General features: G+C 46.4%; 1 protein-coding gene across 1 annotated transcript in view; it reads left to right on the forward strand.

Annotated features, from left to right (window-relative positions):
• LOC310784495 (bile salt-activated lipase-like) overlaps positions 1-20,730 on the forward strand; it is a gene marked incomplete at its 5' end in the record, with an annotated part of 93,195 nt that overhangs the window by 5,146 nt on the left and 67,319 nt on the right. The window contains 3 exons of the mRNA XM_083645481.1: positions 13,871-14,021; positions 14,949-15,074; positions 19,281-19,478. Of these exons, the coding sequence (XP_083501607.1) occupies positions 13,871-14,021; positions 14,949-15,074; positions 19,281-19,478 (475 nt within the window). The remainder of the gene's footprint in view (positions 1-13,870; positions 14,022-14,948; positions 15,075-19,280; positions 19,479-20,730) is intronic.

Consider the following 20,730-nt stretch of genomic DNA (forward strand, 5'->3'; position numbering starts at 1 on the left):
AGGGAGACAGACAGGGAGAGAGATTGATAGAGGAAACAAGAAAGAGCTTGGCGAAGTTTGAACTATTGTGTAAGGAATCCTTTGGTGCACGGCTGATATAGCATATCAATGCTGTCTCTATCTTCCCCCCAGAGCTGACAATTTCAACAGAGCATAAGTGAATTCTGATGGTATAAAATAGTCTGGAGATGTTGGCAGGAGGCCAACTCACTAACACTGCAGTCGGATGATAAAATCTCTCTTGGCTTCATTCTGAGCGAAGCTCAATTGTTTTTCCTAGAAAAACGATCCATAGGACAGGAACCTAAATCGTATTCCTGCATTAAGAAATAAGCTAGAGAAGACGGTGTCATCATGGGATCTGAACATAGACTATACAAATATTTGGACCACTGTGACGTCCAGTGGCGCTGGAAGTACTTTTAGGTAGGGGGTGCTGCAGCACCCTCAGCACCCCACTTCCAGCGCCCTTGCCGCTGATCGGAGTATAAATACCCAGCTGCACCTGAACTCAGCGGCAGACACACAGGCAGGCAGACAGGCAGACAGACAGACAAGTTAACAGACAGACATCAGGTTAACAGACAGACATGCTATTGTTACCGGTGCTGCTGGCTCTGTGGCTCGGCTCTGCCTCGGCAGAGGCAGAGCCTGCTAAGGTATTTATTTATTTATTTATTTATTTATTTATTTATTTATTTATATATTTATCTATTTATTTATTTATTTATTTATTTAGGAACAATGTAGAAGGAGGAGGCATGATGTTAACTAAGGTATTGTGGTTGTGTTGAGGCATAATGTTAACTAAGATAATGTGGTTGTGTTGAGGCATGATGTTAACTGTAGCCTGTACTACGTAGCTAGATTAATGCCTTATCCGAGTAAGTTTGAGTTTGAACCTGGTTTAGCCGTACTACAGAGCAAGTTAACTTTCAATCACCATGGCAACTCACGCTGCAAAGCTAACCTGGTCCCGACCAGGTTAGCTTCAGAGGATAAGATCAAAATCCATGACCCATATAATCGGCTCTCTGGAGTCACTCACCATTCATATAAGATCGCCATATGAAAAATAGATTGCAGTCAACTGAGAATAGAACAAGAAAAACATTTGTGGCTCTGTAGGCTACATAATTAAATTAAGCCTACTTACCACTTTATGTCTTAACAGCTCAACGATGCGTGGAGAAATATGATCACTATTAATCACCGCAGCGCATAAACGGAGCCTCAAATGGAGTGAGGGTGATATTCTCCTACATCCCAGAAAAGCCTATACATATAATATAGATATGGGATAAATATGGGATAGCCCCAATACTAAATATGCAGGCTACTCTTGCATGTTCAGCTGGAACTGTGTCCTGTAGGCTGTATGCCAATAAATGAGCAAAAATAGGCTAGTTTTTATCAATGAAAACTATGCCCGCATCATCTCAATTCAGTTCAGCAGTTTTCTCTTTTATATTAGGCATCAGCATTATCATTATTTTATATATGAATTTTTCGATCAGTGCAACCACACACATAATGAGTGATAGAGATCATTATTCATTGAGCATGCGTTTCTAAATCTATGGTCTAAATAGGCTTACAGATTGTGGAAATTTATAGACTGAGATTATACATTTACATTTAGTAAATGTATAATGGTTGTAAGATATTGTGGTTGTGTTGAGGCACAATATTAAAGGTATACTATGCAACTATTTGATAAAAAAAAAGTGTTATCCTTATAGAAAAGTTTTCCCTGAAAAACATCCATTCTGACCCACACAATACTGTGGCAGTGTGTTTATGTGGACAGACGCTCATGCCCCCTGCCTGATTTTGGTGCTGTTTAGATTTGTTTGGCTGTGGCCGGGATGTATTTAGGCGGATACATTCCACGACGTCCACGTAGGTTGTATAGCGACCAGCCAATAACATCGCTAAGATGTTGTGTGAGTGGATCGTCTTAGCAGAGACTAAACCAGGAAATGGAGCTCCTTCCCAGATCCTTTTGTGAGCTGTTTGGAGCTCATACCACCGTGAAACTATAAGGGGGGAAAAGGTTTAATCCCTGCGTTTCAACTGTTTTCTGGTGCTCTCCCTCTCTATGTATTGTCAAGCTCACTCGACCACATAAACAGAACGCAGCAAAACAATGTCCAACAAAACAACAAAAATACACACAGGGGGCAGCGTCTGTCCACATAAACACATTGCCGCAGTATTTGTGTTGTTGTGTGGATCAGAAATTATGTTTTTGAGGGGAAACCTTTCTATAAGGATAAAACATGTTATTGTAATGAAATAGTTGCATACTTTACCTTTAACTAAGGTAATGTGGTTGTAAGGTAATGTGGTTGTGTTGAGGCATAATGTTAACTAAGGTATTGTGGTTGTGTTGAGGCATGAAGTCACTGAGGTAATGTGGTTGTGTTGAGGCATAATGTTAACTAAGGTATTGTGGTTGTGTTGAGGCATAATGTTAACTAAGGTATTGTGGTTGTGTTGAGGCATAATGTTAACTAAGGTATTGTGGTTGTGTTGAGGCAAGATGTTAACTAAGGTATTGTGGTTGTGTTGAGGCAAGATGTTAACTAAGGTATGGTGGTTGTGTTGGGGCATAATGTTAACTAAGGTATTGTGGTTGTGTTGAGGCATGAAGTCACTGAGGTAATGTGGTTGTGTTGAGGCATAATGTTAACTAAGGTATTGTGGTTGTGTTGAGGCATAATGTTAACTAAGGTATTGTGGTTGTGTTGAGGCATAATGTTAACTAAGGTATTGTGGTTGTGTTGAGGCAAGATGTTAACTAAGGTATTGTGGTTGTGTTGAGGCAAGATGTTAACTAAGGTATTGTGGTTGTGTTGAGGCATGAAGTCACTGAGGTATTGTGGTTGTGTTGAGGCATAATGTTAACTAAGGTATTGTGGTTGTGTTGAGGCAAGATGTTAACTAAGGTATTGTGGTTGTGTTGGGGCATAATGTTAACTAAGGTATGGTGGTTGTGTTGGGGCATAATGTTAACTAAAGTATTGTGGTTGTGTTGAGGCAAATGTGAACTAAGGTATTGTGGTTGTGTTGAGGCATAATGTTAACTAAGGTATTGTGGGGTTACATGCTGCCACTCCGACGTGCTGCCACTCCGACGTTCTGCCACTCAGAAATATCGGCACTCAGAAAGGGATCATGTCTATGTTCCCCGGGTTCTATATTCCCCGTTTTTCACGCCAAACCTAACCTCCCCCCATGCCTAAACCTAACCTCCCCCAGACCCTAACCCAAAACCTAACCTCTCCCACCCCCACGCCTAAACCTAACGTCGGCATTGCGGCTTCTAAGGTGAACGACCGCCAGTCCGAATAATGTAAGTTAACGTTCGGAGTGGCAGGGCTTCGGAAAGGCAGTCAGTAGCCGTATTGTGGTTGTGTTGAGGCATAATGTTAACTAAGGTATTGTGGTTGTGTTGAGGCATAATGTTAACTAAGGTATTGTGGTTGTGTTGAGGCATAATGTTAACTAAGGTATTGTGGTTGTGTTGAGGCATAATGTTAACTAAGGTATTGTGGTGAAGTCACTGAGGTTAAGGTTAGAGCAAGCTTACTGTCAAGGCTGTTAATTAAGGGTTAGTTAACTGTTAAACAGGTTAGTTACTGCTTATTAAAGATGCCCTAAAGTCATGTTTTAAGATGTATATAAAATACTCTACTTTGAATAATAACTTGTTTGATGCTCCCCCTCCCAAAAAAGGTTAAATTATCTTGTTAAAATCCTTAAAATGAATTCCCCTCATTCTGCGTCATTAAAAATTCCAAAGCAACCAATCAGGGTTAACAGAACTAGCCCAGGGGCTCCCAAACTGTGCAGCACTGTGCGGCTCTCTTTGTAGACCTCTCCAAGGCCTTCGATACAGTAGATCACAACATCCTGATTGCTCAGTTGTCCACCATCGGATTAGATGACCCCTCAGTCAGATGGTTTACTAACTATCTGACTGGAAGGAAACAGTCTGTAATGGCGGAAAATATCAAATCCATTTCATTGGACGTCGGGAAGGGCGTGCCCCAAGGTTCCATTTCCGGGCCTATCCTGTTCACTCTTTATATAAATAACATTTTTCTTCCTTCTGATCTCTGCAATGTCCATTATTACGCGGATGACACAATCTTATATTGTTTTGGACCCACCCCGGCACAGGCCGTCTTATCTTTGCAGGCCGCTTTTGATTCGTTGCAACGGTCCCTGTTCGATCTTAAATTAGTTTTGAACTCCACTAAGACAAAGTGGATGTTGTTCTCAAGATCTTTAAACAGAAATGATAATTTGTGTATCCGTACGCTTCAAGGCGACCAAATTCAATTAGTTCATTCTTATAAGTATTGTAACGTTCCTGGTAACTCATGAGGCAGAGGCTTCTTGCTGGTACAGGGTTCTTTATTATCAGTTAGTTATATTACAACTCTCAGCGGTTGTCACGCTCATAGCTAGCAGCATTCCCTCTAGGCCGGCGATCCTCAAAGTCCGGACTCCGGTCCGCATCCGGACCGAGACGCCGTCCTATCCGGACCGAGCCCTATAACCTACAAATCATTGATAACTTACATTTTCACGGAGCGTTTCTATTTTAACCGGCACGTGCTTTTACAGTATTTACGGTACTACCGGTTTATCTGCCAGGAAGCTCACAGACCAATGAATGCGCTGTAAATCATCACACGTGATGCTACTCGGCCAATCAAATAAGCGAATCGTTTCTCTCTGTTGCTTCGAGTGGTGCTGCGAGAGCACACGGACGGAGGGGAGGTGACGCGAGGCGAGAGATAGTAATTTCACATGGTGTGCTCAAAAGAAACCACTCTTACATGTCCATTCATTGTTCTTACGGGCAGATCAAAACCAGTATGTCTCGTGTGAAGTGCGGTGCGATCCTGACCTGTCTATGGAAGCGCCACACATGAGCAAACACACACACACACACACACACACACACACACACACACATACACACACACACACACACACACACACACACACACACACACACACACACACACCAGGGCACACTCACTGCCCAACGCAACGGCATGCGAGGTTGATCGTCAGACAGACAGACAGACAGACAGATAGATAGATAGATAGATAGATAGATAGAGAGGGAGCTCACTTCTCTCAAGAGAAAAGGTTGTTTGTTGGCTGAGAGTGTTAAATGTGAAATGGAGTGAAGAAAAGGGGAAACTTATTTCTCTTAAATTAAAGCACTTCATTTTAAGATGCACATTTTTCCAAAGCACTCTGTTGTATGTTATTTTTAAATGCATAATTTTACTTGAAATGAGAAAAGATCATTTATTTATTATAGTAGGGTAGTTATGTATAATTAATCCAGTTAAATATGAAAACTGTAAATAAGCATTATTGATGTTTATTTAGATTTAACAGTCAGTTGTTGACTACATACAGACATTGTACCATTAGGCTACTTCAATCATTGAGTTCAATGGCACTGAAATCATAGCGTAAGCTACGTTACAATGGTCCGGACCTTTGCTTGAGGACATTTTCTCTAACTGGACCTCTTTGAATTTTAATTGAGTGCCCCTGCTCTAGGCAGTGTCTGGAGACTGACCGCGCATGCTCCGTCTCCCCCCGGAAGTATCCCCAACAGCATAGTGTTCCCCAATAACACTCCCACACATCAGTTCCTATCTGTAGTCGAGACACTACCATTGCTCACCACTGTATGTGTAACACTGATTCGCTACATACTCCCCGCCCAACAATAAGGTCAACGCCCACGTTGATACCACATCACACATCCCCCTGTACCAAAACACACCCAACATCTTTTCTTTGCTTTTTAGCAGCTTCTTTGTTTTTTAACCACATTTTATGTCACCACATTTTGTCTCAATCTCAGTCTTCTCCCCCATCTTTCCTCCCCCACAATATCTCATGCCATGCACATCATTTACTTTTTTTGTTACAACATTTCCAACCACCATCTCCTCCTTTTTTTTTTTTTTTTTTTTTAATATAACTCAAAGTTCTCAAAGTGTCCTGGAGCCCTTGGCTCTCTCCGTGGCCGTGTTAGTCTCTGTGAATCTGCCTGTGGGGCTGATCCCACCTGCAGTGTCTCTGGGGCTTCAAGTCCCTGAGTGGTGGCCGCCCGGTCATGGCCGGACGCCCCTCTCTGTGGAAACAGATTCCTTCTTTCAGCATGTCTAGGTGAAACCGCTGGGCGCCCGAGATCTGGGGGAAGGGTGCACCCCCCCCGGTATGGGGCCAACCTGTCTCGGTGGAGTACCTTCTTGCCACCAAGTGGCATCTGCACTCGGTACACCACCTCCCCCATTCTCTCCATGACCCTGCATGGGCCTGTCCAGTGACAGTCCAGTTTAGGGCTACGCCCTTTTTTTCTCCGGGGTGTGTACACCCAGACCAACTCCCCCCCCTGGAAATGGTTTCCCTTTGCCCTCACGTCATAGTTCCTTTTTTGTTTCATGCCCGCTTTCTCCAGCTGGTCCCGAGCGAAGTTGTGAGCGGACTCTAATCGATCTTGTAGCCTCCTGGCATACTCTCACCCCGGGGGCGCGTCCAGTGCATCTGGTGGTTTGCCGAACGCCATTTCTGCTGGTGTCCGCAGTTCTCGGCCCAACATGAGCAGAGCGGGTGTGCAGGAGGTGGACTCTTGTGTGGCAGATCTGTAGGCCATGAGGATGAGAGGCAGGTGCGTGTCCCAGTCTTTCTGGTGCTCCTCAGTGAGGATGGCCAACTGCTTTTTCAGCATCCGATTGAATCTTTCTACTAGGCCATCGCTCTGGGGGTGCAATGCTGTGGTCCGTGTCTTTTTAATGTTCAGTTTCTCGCACATGGTGGCGAACACTCGTGACTCAAAGTTTCTTCCTTGGTCACTGTGTAGGGTCTCTGGTGCTCCGAACCTACTGAACATGCCTGTTACTAGTGCGTCGACCACCGTCCCCGCCTCCTGGTCGGGCAGTGCGTATGCCTCTGGCCATTTTGTGAAATAGTCCATGGCGGCCAGGACGTATCGATTTCCACTGTCTGAGCGTGGGAAAGGTCCCATCACGTCTACTGCTACCCTCTCCATGGGGGCTCCTGCTGCTAGCTGTTGGAGCGGGGCGCGAGACTGGTCTAACGGACCTTTGTATGCTGCGCAGAGGTCGCAGCGTCGACAGAAGTCCTGTACGTCTCTCCTCATCATCCCCCAATAAAAGCCTTGTCTGATGCGACGGAGGGTTTTGCTTACCCCAAAGTGCCCAGCCCCTACAGTTCCATGGCAACTCCTGCACACCTCCTCCCTCAGCGTCGTCGGCACTACTTTCCGCCACTTATTTTCTCCTGTCGCTGGCTCCTTCCAGGACTTCATCAGCACTCCGCTGCTCAATCTCAGGGTGTCGAACCCTGCCCACAGCCCTTTGGTTGTGTCGGTGGCCCCTGCCACCTCCTCCCAGGGCGGCTTCTGGCCCTCTTCTACCCATTGCAGTACTGGCGACAGCTCCCTGTCGTTTTCTTGGTGGCCCCTCCAATCTGCTGCCTCTGCCATCCGCAGCGTCTTGCACACTGGTCCATCCCCCGTGTGGTTAGGGCATATTCTAGCTTCCTCTTGGAGCTCTCTCTCTCTCCCCTCTCTCTTCTCGCAGTACACACACCCCCTTTCTGCACAGGGTTGTCGTGACAGGGCGTCTGCATTGACGTGGTGTGTCCCTGCTCTGTGCTCTATGGTGAAGTTGTAGTCCGCCATTCTCTCTAACCAGCGGCACACCTGTCCCTCCGGCTCCCGGAAGGACCATAACCACTGCAGTGCTGAGTGATCGGTCCGTATGGTGAACTGAGGCTGTCCCAGGAGGTAGTATCTAAAGTGTCTTAGTGCTTCTACGATGGCTAGGAGCTCCCGGCGGGTGACGCAGTAGTTTCTTTCTGTCTTATCAAACGTCTTGCTAAAGTACGCCACCACCCGCTCCCCTTCAGGCCCTGCCTGGGACAGCACGGCCCCCATACCCCCATTGCTGGCATCAGTGTCTAACAGGAACGGCAGTGCGGGGTCTGGTGCTCTAAGCACTGGGGACTCGGTCAGCGCTTTCTTGAGGGCCTCGAACGCTAGGTGGCATTCTGCTGTCCAGTTGAAGTCTGCATTCTTTTCTTTAAGCCGGAACAGTGGCTCTGCGATGTCAGAAAATCCTTTTACAAATTTCCTGTAGTAGGATGCTAACCCTACGAAGCTCTCGAGTTCTCTTTTGTCTCTGGGGGTGGGCCACTCTACGAGTGCCCGTGTTTTTTCCTCCAGAGTGCGAATGCCCCCCGCGCCGATGCCATGTCCCAAGAACTCCACCCTCCTCTTCAGGAAGTGGCACTTATCTGGGTGTAGCTTTAGACCTGCCTCTGCTATCTTCTGTAGGACCTTTCGTAACGCCCCCACCGCTGCCTGAAACGAGCCCCCGTGTGTCAAGATGTCATCTAAGTATACGACGCATTCGGTTTGGGGAATGTCCCCCAGCAGTTTCTCCATTAACCTCTCGAACGTTGCGGGTGCGTTGCACAGTCCGAAACTGAGTACTCGAAACTGCCACAGTCCTCTCTCGGTGCGGAAGGCGGTCTTTGGTTTGGCATCGTCGCAGAGGGGCACCTGCCAGTACCCACTGCGGAGGTCTAGGGATGAGAACCAGGATGACTCCCCCACTATGTCTAACAGCTCCTCGATGACGGGCAGCGGGGACGCGTCTTTTTTTGTCACCTTGTTCAGCCCTCTATAGTCTACGCAGGATTGCATCTTCGCGCTATTTTTCTTCTTCACCAACACTACCCCCGACGCCCATGGGCTCTCTGACGGCTCGATGATCCCCGCCCTCAGCATGTTCTCTACAGCTTCGTTCGCTATATCTCTTCTTGCTGCTGGGACTCGACGGGGATACGACCTGATGGGCCGCGCCCCTTCAGTGTCTATTTGGTGTTCTACCAGGTGGGTACAGCCTAGCTCATCGTCTGACATCGCGAAAATGTCTTTATATTCCTCTAGTACCCTCCACAGTTCATCGCTCTGCTGGGGTTCTAACCCTTCGCTCTGGCGTTGGTGTAATCTCCTGAGCATCTCTAACCTCTCTCTCTCCCCCTCTGCCTGTTGCGCTGGCTGAGGGCAAGTGTTTGGAGGTGGGCTAGGGGCGTGGCTTTGTGGAGGGGCTTGGTCTGCTGGGTGGGGCTCATGCTCTACGGTGACGCGGTACACGGTGATGTTGTTAACGTTAGGCCGCTCCCCTGGAACGGTGGGAGGGTGGCCCATCTGGACTACTGGCCCCCCTGCAAATGTCAATGTGCTTTTTCCTAGGTCTACTGTGCATTCGTTCAGCGTTAAGTAGTCTTCCCCCAGGATGCAGGGCCCCGCCATTTCTACCACCCACACCGGAAAGTCCACTGTCTGTCCCCCCACTGTTATCATTACGTGTCCCCTCCCCCTCATTGGCATCAACTCACCGGATACTGTTCTTAGCAGCTGTGCTGCTGGCTGCTCCAGGCGCGTCCCCTCGGGCATCATGTTGACGTTCACCAGCGTTGCCGTACACCCAGTGTCCACCAGGGCGGCGCAGTATCTCCCCTGTAGGTAGACTGGAACATGGCAGCCGTTCATCGCGCGCGGCCCGCTCTGCATGTTGACAGCTCCGGCGATGTCGTCTACTTCGGGGCACGGCGGAGCCCCACCTCCCCGTTGCTGTCGGTGGGCTCCTTCCTGCGACGACGTGGCTACGGGGACTGTGACATCGTAGACCCGTCTCGCCCCATCTGGACGGGCCCTGTGCCGTTTCCCTGGTTCCACGCTCCCCGGCGGCAGTCTGCTTCCCGATGCCCGGGGCGTCCACATCCCCAGCAGATCATGCTCCCTCTGGCCCAGCTGTTGTTCCGCTGGGTGGGCTGCCGAGCGGGGTTGGGCTGCAGGGTCGCTCTGCGGAGCAGTTGTTCTTTTAGCTGTTGTACTGACTCGGACAGTTCTTTCACCATGTTGCCTTGCTCTGTCAACGCCGTCTTCCACGCTGGCTCTTCTTGTATCGGGCTTCCTGCTGCCATTCTCGCCACGGGGACAGCTCTCCCCTCTTCGCTGTTCATGGCCCAGCCCTCTACTGTCTCTCTTTCAAACGCCAGCTCCAGCGCTACTTCTAGTGTCTTTGGCCGTTGCAGCATTACTTGGTCTCTTAGTCCTCGCGGCGCGATAGCCTGGATGAAGTAATTTCGGGCTAGCTCGTCTAGTGCTTCTGGCGGCAACCGGCTGTATACGCGCCGGCTGAGGATCTCAATGTCTGTAGCCAGCGCCCGCAGCGACTCCCCTGGTCGTCTACGCCTGTTACACAGTTCCGCGACCATGATGCCTTCTTCTTTGCACTGTCCAAAACGCCTCCTCAGAGCCGCCATCACAACGTCTAAGTCTTTTGTATCTGCCATTGCCGCCACACATGTTATAGCTTCGCCCTCGAGTGACATCACCAGGTGACTGGCTCTCTCTTCCCTCGACCAGCCATTCATGTCCGCTGCTACGTTAAACATTGTGCAATATGGCTCCCACTCGCCTTTACCGTTGAATTTTGGCGGGGTGATTTCCTTTCTTCCTCGCCGCCCGCTGTCCTTTGTCGCCTCGACCCGTGTCCCGTCTTTGTCCTCGGCTCGCAGGCTAGCTCCGCTGGGCTGTGGCACAGCCTCCATGGCTACAGCGGCAATGTCAACCCGCTCGGTCTTCACTCTCACCGGCCCCGGTTTTTCCGCTCCTTCTCCCGCCTCGCTAGCTTGCCTGCTAGCTCCCTTGAGCCGCGGGATAGCGTCCGTGGCTACGGTGATAGCGCCGTCTAGCTCGGATTTTATCCTCACCAACCCCAGGCTTTCTGCTGCTTTCCCCGCTTGGATCTCTGTGGTAGCGGCCGCGTCTACCCAGACATCTTCCTCTTCGGATGCCTGGTAGTCTGCCCCGGCTCTTGCTTTTCCCGCCTCTCGTTTGAGTCTTTTCCGCTCTTTCTTCAGGAACATGTTAACCATCTCGCCGATTCTGGAGGCAATATTCACCGTTTAAACTTCTGACGCCAGTGTAACGTTCCTGGTAACTCATGAGGCAGAGGCTTCTTGCTGGTACAGGGTTCTTTATTATCAGTTAGTTATATTACAACTCTCAGCGGTTGTCACGCTCATATAGCAGCATTCCCTCTAGGCAGTGTCTGGAGACTGACCGCGCATGCTCCGTCTCCCCCCGGAAGTATCCCCAACAGCATAGTGTTCCCCAATAACACTCCCACACATCAGTTCCTATCTGTAGTCGAGACACTACCATTGCTCACCACTGTATGTGTAACACTGATTCGCTACAGTATCTTGGTATTTGGTTGGACACCAAACTTTCTTTTCATGTACATGTAGAACATCTCACAAAGAATTTGAGGAGAAAAATTGGCTTTTTGTATAGAAACAAGTCTTGTTTTTCACTATTGGTCAGAAAAACTGTTGTCCAATCTTTGATAATGTCAGTTTTTGATTATGGTGATGTGATTTACATGTATGCCTCTCCATCCGTCTTAAAGCCTCTTGATGCTGTATATCATAGCGCTCTGCGTTTTGTTACAGGTGATGCTTTCAGTACACATCATTGTATTCTGTACGAAAATGTGGGTTGGTCCTCCCTGTCGGAGCGTAGAGATCAGCACTGTCTGATATTTATTTATAAAGCATTAATTGGGAAACTTCCACCTTACTTATCCGCACTCCTTTCTTGTAACAGTGGAGGTTATCAAACACGATCGCGGTCCTATATCAGACTGTCTGTCCCACGGGTGCGAACCGAACAAGGAAAGACCGCTTTTTCTTGGTTCGCCCCCAACAGATGGAATGTGCTCCAGGAAAACTTAAAAATAGATAATTTGATCCCGCTTGCTTCTTTTAAAGCACTTTTAGAAAGCATTCCTCGCAGGGTGTGTTCCTGTTTTCTTTGAAATTATTTAATTATGCTCTTGATGCTTGTTATTGTCTGTTGTGTTAACCTGTAATTTTGTAACTGCTGTATATGTTCTTTGTACACCAGGGCTCCCTTGTAAATGAGAGCTTGCTCTCAAGGGACTCTCCCTGTATAAATAAAGGTAAAATAAAAATAAAAAAAATAAAAACTTAAGAATGCCTGGACCCACTTTGAAATCTGAATTGAAAAACAAGATTTTTGACTTTAGGGGGTCTTTAAGCATTAATGTACCCTTATTGTAAAGTGTCATGTTTATTTGTTACAAATGTTTAGTTTTAGTTTAGCTATCAGTATCTTTGGTAGTTCTTTCTACGTGTCATCATGATTTGTGTGTGTGCAGGTGGCAGTATGTGAACAGGCCTGCATCAGAAAGGCTTTTCAAAATGTACAGTATTTCCATTCATGTCTCAAGCCGTCCAGCTGCTTTAAAGTGGCTCATCATGACTAGCAGAGAGTTTTTGTTTTTGTTGTGGCAGCCATCTTGATGCCTGAAATCTAACTAATATTTCATACTTTAAAAGTGATAATCTGGAAGATTTTCATGGAAATAAATGTCTGTAAAGTCACAATATACATGTATCGCCAACTGAGTTAACACAATGGTGATTGAGCCTATATGACCCATTGATGAAAGCCCTTGCATGTCTCTGTATTGCAACATTTATGAACGTGTGTCTGTGGCGACACTTTCCCCACCCCCTAAACAAACAAACAAAAATATATCACAAGCAGCGCACGGTTCTTGACGTGTTTCCCATCACCCAGCACCCGCCAGAGAAGGTAGACAGAGGAGGAACAAGTTGCTGTTGTTTCCGCGTTATTATGATCCCACTGGAGATTTGGGCAGAACACACCCTGCGTGCCTGCCTATGCAGCAGTCAAGCGCCAGGATTGGCCAGGAGTGAGCCTTTTGTTGCCTTTTGACGGCTCAAATCTCCCACACACACACACACACACACACACAGTCTGCGCCCAGCCGCCCACGTGTCATAGCGATCTCCAGTGGAATCCATAAATATGCAACGTCTTCTTCTTTTGAGTTGTGTGGCGGTTGGCATCCAAGTGTTGCATTACCGCCCCCCACTGGCCAACTTGAATGTATTAAGGAGAGGATGAAAAAAATAAAAGCTTCACATCACATAACACTGGTTGGATCTCACTTGCAATTACTGCTCAACAGTGATGATGTCATAATTCACTCTATAGCCGACTGTACAGACTGCACTTTTCACTAAACTCACACATTTTCAAACACTACATAGACATATTATACTGTACTTCAAACCCTTCAGCTACTTCTGCTCTCACTCACAATGTCAAAATATTTGATGTTTGTTTGACACCAGTGTTCCAATTTATTTCCAATTGCAGAGCAAATAGAACGCATCGAATTGGACATCAAGATGGCAGCCACAACAAAAACATTTGCACAACACAAGTCATGAATATGCCGGTGATCCTCAAACCTTTTTCATATCAAGGAGCCTGGTCCACATCAGAGCCACAGACCCATTTGATGAGGCTTTGTCTCTCTCAGACCCAAATCTGAGAATGTCTTTAGGTGAATTTGATTTAGTCCAGAACTCCATGACCATGGTGAAGGGAAGACCAGAACAGGCATTCTTCTACATTTTCTAACTGTGTTCACGTTCTATAAATGAAATAATGCTGATGTTTAACAAGGACACCTGGTGCTTCCTGGACCCCATGTTGAGAACCACTGCTATAGGCTACTGGTGATGGAATTGTGTGTGTGTGTGTGTGTGTGTGTGTGTCTGTGTGCGTATGTGTGTGTGTGTGTGTGTGTGTGTGTGTGTGTGTGTGTGTGTGTGTGTGTGTGTGTGTGTGTGTGTGTGTTTGTGCGTGTGTGCCTGTGTGTAGCTGGGCGTGGTGCAGACAGAGGGGGGCAAGGTGCAGGGGGAGAACCACAATATGGGTTGGTTCCGGGGGTCGGTTGATGTCTTTAAAGGAATCCCCTTCGCCGACGTCCCGGGACGCTGGGAGAAACCCAAACCACACCCAGGATGGAGCGGTAACTAATTCACAACTAATAACTAACTAATATAACAAATAACCAATTAACAAATAACTGACTTGTGTAAAACAAAAAAATTAACTAATAGATATCACCATGAAACTTCGCCAGTTGATTAAAAGCTACATTAAGAGGGAATTTTGGATCTCTTTCTATCACTCCATAAATCAGAAAATACTGTCAACACTCCAAAAAAACACATTTTCAACATGTTTTATTTATTTATTAATAAAATGTTATATACATCAGGCTATGAATGACATATGAACAAACCCCTCAGAATATAATTAGGAATAAAACAGGAAACTCTCATGTATCTAAGTGCTACTGAAGTGGAGATTTCTGGCTCAGAGAATGAGAAAGGATAAACAGCCATTTTACCCTTTTCATCTGCCATGTGTCGCAACGTACCTTCAGGAAAGTTTTGCTCGAGTGTAACCACAATATCAGTGCCTATGACATCATAAGGAGTCAACAACTACACCTCCAGTAATCCTCCACTGTTGTTGTGAGACGAGTGGACGTCTTCTATGCAGTGTGTTTTTGCGTTAATGTTATTAGAAACGGATGCGGAAAAGGAAGTGACGGTGGCAGGTGAGGCGCGCTGTACAGGTAGCCGGGAAAAAAGGTAGGGCTGTCCCAGAGTCTATTTTTCAAATAAAAATAGACTCTGGGTTCCCAGATTGTAGACATTGTGACATCATCAGTGGGACAAAAATTTAAACAAACAGAGTACCATAAGTACCACAAGAGTTACCATAGTAACCAGCTGGCTATCATAATGAATCTTTGTCCAATCAGATGTTTATTTACAAATAAACATCTGTGAGCACTCCAGCATGTCATAACGAGTCTTTGACCAATCAGATGTGTGCCTACAGGCTATCCTAATGAGTCTTTGACCAATCAGATGTGTGCCTGCAGGCGTGCTGAAGGCGACCAGGTACCAGGAGCGCTGTCTGGAGGTGCAGGTGACGCTGTTGCAGACGAGCACCCAGGGCAGCGAGGACTGTCTGTACCTCAACGTGTTCATCCCACAGAGGCGCAAAGGTAACACACACACAAACACACACACACACACACACACACACACACACACACAGCCTCTATACCTCAATGTGTTCGTCCCACACATGCAGCGGCTCTCTCTTGCTCTCATTCTCTCTAAAGCCGTTTTCCCACATGCGTACCGGAAAATTACCTGTAAGTCAATATCGGACATTTCCCTTCACACCTCTCCTCTCGCATATCGGAATCTAGCAGCGAAATTGCCTGTATGTTGGGGGGCGGGGCGGCACTGCAGAACGGGTGGGGAGTGACGTGTCGGCAAAACTCTTGATGGTGAAATAAGTTTGCTTGTTTATCCGTTCACCTGCGTCGCGTCGCGCACTTTTTACAGACTGGCTTCGTTTGATGTGTCCGGGCTTGCCTTCGCTGTCGGCTGTCGGCTATCACGCATACCGCTCTTCTGACTGGCTCGAAACTGGTGAAATGTCGGCGATGACGGGGTCGCGCTTATACTGGCACGACAACTTTCACACATGCAGGCATTAGACCACGTTCCGGTCATTTAGCGGTACAAAGCGCATGTGGGAAAACGGCTTAAGTGGGCTTCCATCCACCTGTTTTTATGCACATTTTCAATTGAGTGGAGATGTTGCAAATTTGAAAAACCTTCAGATATCCCCAAAAAAGACTTTGGAGGAAGTGGAAAAGTTGTAAAAGGTAAATGTGACAAAGTGCAGTGGAAACACATTAAGCAAATCTTCCGTTGTATTGTTTAACCAAACTCCATTAAAAAACAACACAGTTTCACGTTGCCTTGCTTACTGGCTAAAGTTAGCACCTTGACCATAAAACATGATGAAGGCTTGTAATGAATCATGTCGGCATCACTAAACACACGCAGCACATATTTAGGCACAATTTGAAGGTTTAGACCGCCTGCTGTGTGTTTTAACTGAAGAAGACCGCTCAGTGTGTTTTAACTGAAGAAGACTGCTCAGTGTGTTTTAACTGAAGAAGACTGCTCAGTGTGTTTTAACTGAAGAAGACCGCTCAGTGTGTTTTAACTGAAGAAGACTGCTCAGTGTGTTGTAACTGAAGAAGACCGCTCAGTGTGTTGTAACTGAAGAAGACTGCTCAGTGTGTTTTAACTGAAGAAGACCGCTCAGTGTGTTTTAACTGAAGAAGACCGCTCAGTGTGTTGTAACTGAAGAAGACCGCTCAGTGTGTTGTAACTGAAGAAGACTGCTCAGCGTGTTGTAACTGAAGAAGACCGCTCAGTGTGTTTTAACTGAAGAAGACCGCTCAGTGTGTTTTAACTGAAGAAGACCGCTCAGTGTGTTTTAACTGAAGAAGACCGCTCAGTGTGTTGTAACTGAAGAAGACTGCTCAGTGTGTTTTAACTGAAGAAGACCGCTCAGTGTGTTGTAACTGAAGAAGACCGCTCAGTGTGTTGTAACTGAAGAAGACTGCTCAGCGTGTTGTAACTGAAGAAGACCGCTCAGTGTGTTTTAACTGAAGAAGACCGCTCAGTGTGTTTTAACTGAAGAAAACCGCTCAGTGTGTTTTAACTGAAGAAGACCGCTCAGTGTGTTGTAACTGAAGAAGACTGCTCAGTGTGTTTTAACTGAAGAAGACTGCTCAGTGTGTTTTAACTGAAGAAGACTGCTCAGTGTGTTGTAACTGAAGAAGACTGCTCAGACTGCTCAGTATGTTTTAGCTGAAGAAGACTGCTCAGTGTGTTGTAACTGAAGAAGACTGCTCAGTGTGTTGTAACTGAAGAAGACTGCTCAGTGTGTTGTAACTGAAGAAGACTGCTCAGTGTGTTTTAACTGAAGAAGACTGCTCAATGTGTTTTAACTGAAGAAGACCGCTCAGTGTGTTGTAACTGAAGAAGACTGCTCAGTGTGTTGTAACTGAAGAAGACCGCTCAGTGTGTTTTAACTGAAGACTGCTCAGTGTGTTTTAACTGAAGACTGCTCAGTGTGTTGTAACTGAAGAAGACCGCTCAGTGTGTTTTAACTGAAGACTGCTCAGTGTGTTGTAACTGAAGTAGACTGCTCAGTGTGTTTTAACTGAAGAAGACTGCTCAGTGTGTTTTAAAGACCCAATCAGTAAGATTTTTGACATTTTTTACTGTAATGTAAGAGCTTTTTAGTCATAGGACATGGTAGATTGACTTGTAATAGGGAGACTCTCGACTTTATTTATCCCACACCGCCCTCCATTGGCCAGCCCTGGGACTAAGCAGGTTGTCTGCCACGTCCCGTGGCAATAAAAAAAGAAAAAGAAAAGGATGCGCGCATGCGCTGTACAGCGGAAGCGCTGTCTTCATGAAAACAATGATGTTTCACGGAACTATGGATTATTATTTCATCACGTGGTGAGTACCCGATGTCACAACATGTACATAGAGCTTTCTGACGCTGTGTTTTGTTGACTTTGAACGGGGATATCGTTATCGATACTATTGCACCCAGAGGGCGCAGTTTCTCCAATAGCAAAACTTGGAAAACTTGCTGAATGGGGCTTTAACTGAAGAAGACTGCTCAGTGTGTTGTAACTGAAGAAGACTGCTCAGTGTGTTGTAACTGAAGAAGACCGCTCAGTGTGTTTTAACTGAAGAAGACTGCTCAGTGTGTTGTAACTGAAGAAGAAGACTGCTCAGTGTGTTTTAACTGAAGAAGACTGCTCAGTGTGTTTTAACTGAAGAAGACTGCTCAGTGTGTTTTAACTGAAGAAGAAGACTGCTCAGTGTGTTTTAACTGAAGAAGACTGCTCAGTGTGTTTTAACTGAAGAAGACTGCTCAGACTTCTCAGTGTGTTGTAACTGAAGAAGACTGCTCAGTGTGTTTTAACTGAAGAAGAAGACTGCTCAGTCTGTTTTAACTGAAGAAGACTGCTCAGTGTGTTTTAACTGAAGAAGACTGCTCAGACTTCTCAGTGTGTTGTAACTGAAGAAGACTGCTCAGTGTGTTTTAACTGAAGAAGACTGCTCAGTGTGTTTTAACTGAAGAAGACTGCTCAGACTGCTCAGTGTGTTGTAACTGAAGAAGAAGAAGCTCAGTGGAGTATCTGTAGGCCCAGTTGAAGAGTGCTGCCTGTTAGTCCATTTTATGGTGTACTGTAGCTTTAATGATTTTCATTATGTCACAGCACCATCGCCGTCAGCGTGACGTGAGCATCATGTGAACCAGGCTGTCAGACTGTAGAGTGAATGGAGCTTACCTGATTAGCTTGGTGCCCCGGCCTCGCCGACCCACCTGTTTGTTTCTCGCGATCTCGCGCTCCTTCGTTCACCAGCACGCCGTCTCGGTGAACGAACTCTAGTTCTGTTTTAGACATAAATGCTCTATTCCATTTGTACTGGGAGCTGGGGATTTCACGGTTCAAAGGTCAGGAACGCCCTCAGATTTTCTCCGCCAAACTCGGGGAAGCCTCACCGGCTCCGATCTAAAAAATCCAAGATGGCAGCTCTGCCCTTTAACAGTAGTTAAAAGCACTTGTCTTAATTGTGTCTCATTACATCAGTTGTACACACAGTACTGTCTAATTTATATCTTGTCCGTTGCGCAAAATACCGCAAAATGTGTTGTTATCAACTGTTAGTGCTAACAAAGGCTAGCCTAGCTAGAGCTAACCCTGGCTGGTTTCCCTGCTAAAATGGTTTCCCAATGTTAAATGGAATGCCAACATCTCAGGTGTGATGTCACTCACCTGAATAATCCTAGTTCCCAATGCAAATGGAATGGAGCAAAACACACGGACGTAACATGAAAACAAGACGGTTCCAAACATAGTCAAGAAACTAGTGACTTGGCTGTCGCAACCGGCCGTCGCCATCTTTCCTTGGGGTAAAGAGGTCAGAGAGAGGGCAAACTCTGACTTGGAAGCCTTCTTAAAGACTTCGGCATCATATAAAAAAAAACATAAGCTTTACCCACTTTTGATTGACAGCCATTAATACCAATCCATGAGGGAGGTGACTGTGACACATAGACCTTGGTCGCTGCCTGCGAAACAATGGCATGTTTCAATTCCTAATATTCACATTGTGGAAACGTGCATAATTTCATTTTCTTTTGTTGTTTTTCTGAAAATTTCACTCACTTTCACTCCCCCTCTCCATCCCTCTCTGTCTCCCTCCCTCTCTGTCTCCCTCTTTCTCCTCTCTCCCTCCCTCTGTCTCCCTCTCTCTCTGTCTCCCTTTCTCTCTCCTCCCCCCCCCCCCCCCCCCCCCCCCTCTCTCAGTGTCGACTAACCTAGCGGTGATGGTGTATCTGTTCGGGGGGGCGTTCATGATGGGTGGATCTGATGCCGAGAGCATCTGGGGAAACTTGCTGTACGACGGGAAGGAGCTCGCCGACCGTGGCGGGGTCATCGTTGTCACCGTCAACTACCGGGTCGGCACGCTTGGCTTCCTCAGCACTGGAGACCACAGGCTGCCAGGTCACACACACACACACACACACACACACACACACACACACACACACACACACAGGGATGCACGCACGTACGCACGCACACACACACGTAGTTCCGGGTATGTATTTGCTTCGAAAATTACTGTTTCTCGTAATTTTGGATTATGGTAAGTACACGAGTCACGTGTTTTGGGGCTGTTGGAATGTGTATTCTTGGTGACTGAACGGGGGTACCTAGGTACAGTAGGTACCGTTGACTACCATTGTGCTAAGCTCACTAGCAGGAGGGGCGCCTTGCTACTTTGTACTGCAGAGAAGAGAAGGGTATGTTCTCCTCTTACTATCGGGAATATAGCAAATGGGCAAATCTCCCAAAATGTTGGCATGTTCCTTTAAATGCATGACATAAGGTCTGTGGTTAACAAAGGTTTATGGGAGTGGAAATCTGCGTTCAACAAGACAAGCTACACAAAGGAGCGCCACTTTTATGACTTTTGAAGCATAAATGCGTTTTTTTTATGTGATTTTCAGAAAACGCTTCAAAAGTCATAAAAGTGGCCCTCGTTTGGGAAGATTGTCTTGTTGAACACAAATTTCCACTCCCATAAAATCCCATTCTGAAATCCCATAGCCGTTTCCCCTTGGGAACATGGCTGCCATTTCTGGGTAAGCCTACAAAAATATGTCATCCCTGCAGTAGGGACTTTTGGTCACTTTTTGGTTTGATGGGAGTGGCCAGCCCTAGAACTAGAGTTATAAAGTCACGCACTCCTCTGGGTTCGGCTTGGGACCTAGAAGAGATTTCATTCCCCGTTCATTTTCTCATAGACGTTTAGTAAAATGCTCATAAAAATAGTTTTACTGGGTCAAACCAAGTGATTCAGCTATATTCAGAATCAGGAGAGAACATAGGACATTTCACTGAGAAAAAAACAAACTCTCAGTCTGTGTTTCTGTCTAATCTGTGGACAGATAAACTGTGTTCAGATTCAGATTCAGATTCATTTATTTAAAGAATGGGACATTGCACATTAATGAACAGTACAGCCGTACAGTAAACATGCCAGGTTATAGCCCAAGGGCTAGTTTCCACCTGTAGTCCCATGGCAGGTTGATGTAATCTTAAAAAAAATTAATAATACAAAAGGTTAGAAAGCGTAAACCTAAGTAAAACACACAGAACATGCAACGAAACATGACAAACGATATGTTAAATATGATCACATTGCTGGTTTGATCTGAGCCATAGTTTCAACTGGCCTTTAAAGGTGGCG

Source organism: Poromitra crassiceps (assembly GCF_964638095.1).
Source record: "Poromitra crassiceps genome assembly, chromosome: 10".
NCBI classification, from domain to species: domain Eukaryota; kingdom Metazoa; phylum Chordata; class Actinopteri; order Beryciformes; family Melamphaidae; genus Poromitra; species Poromitra crassiceps.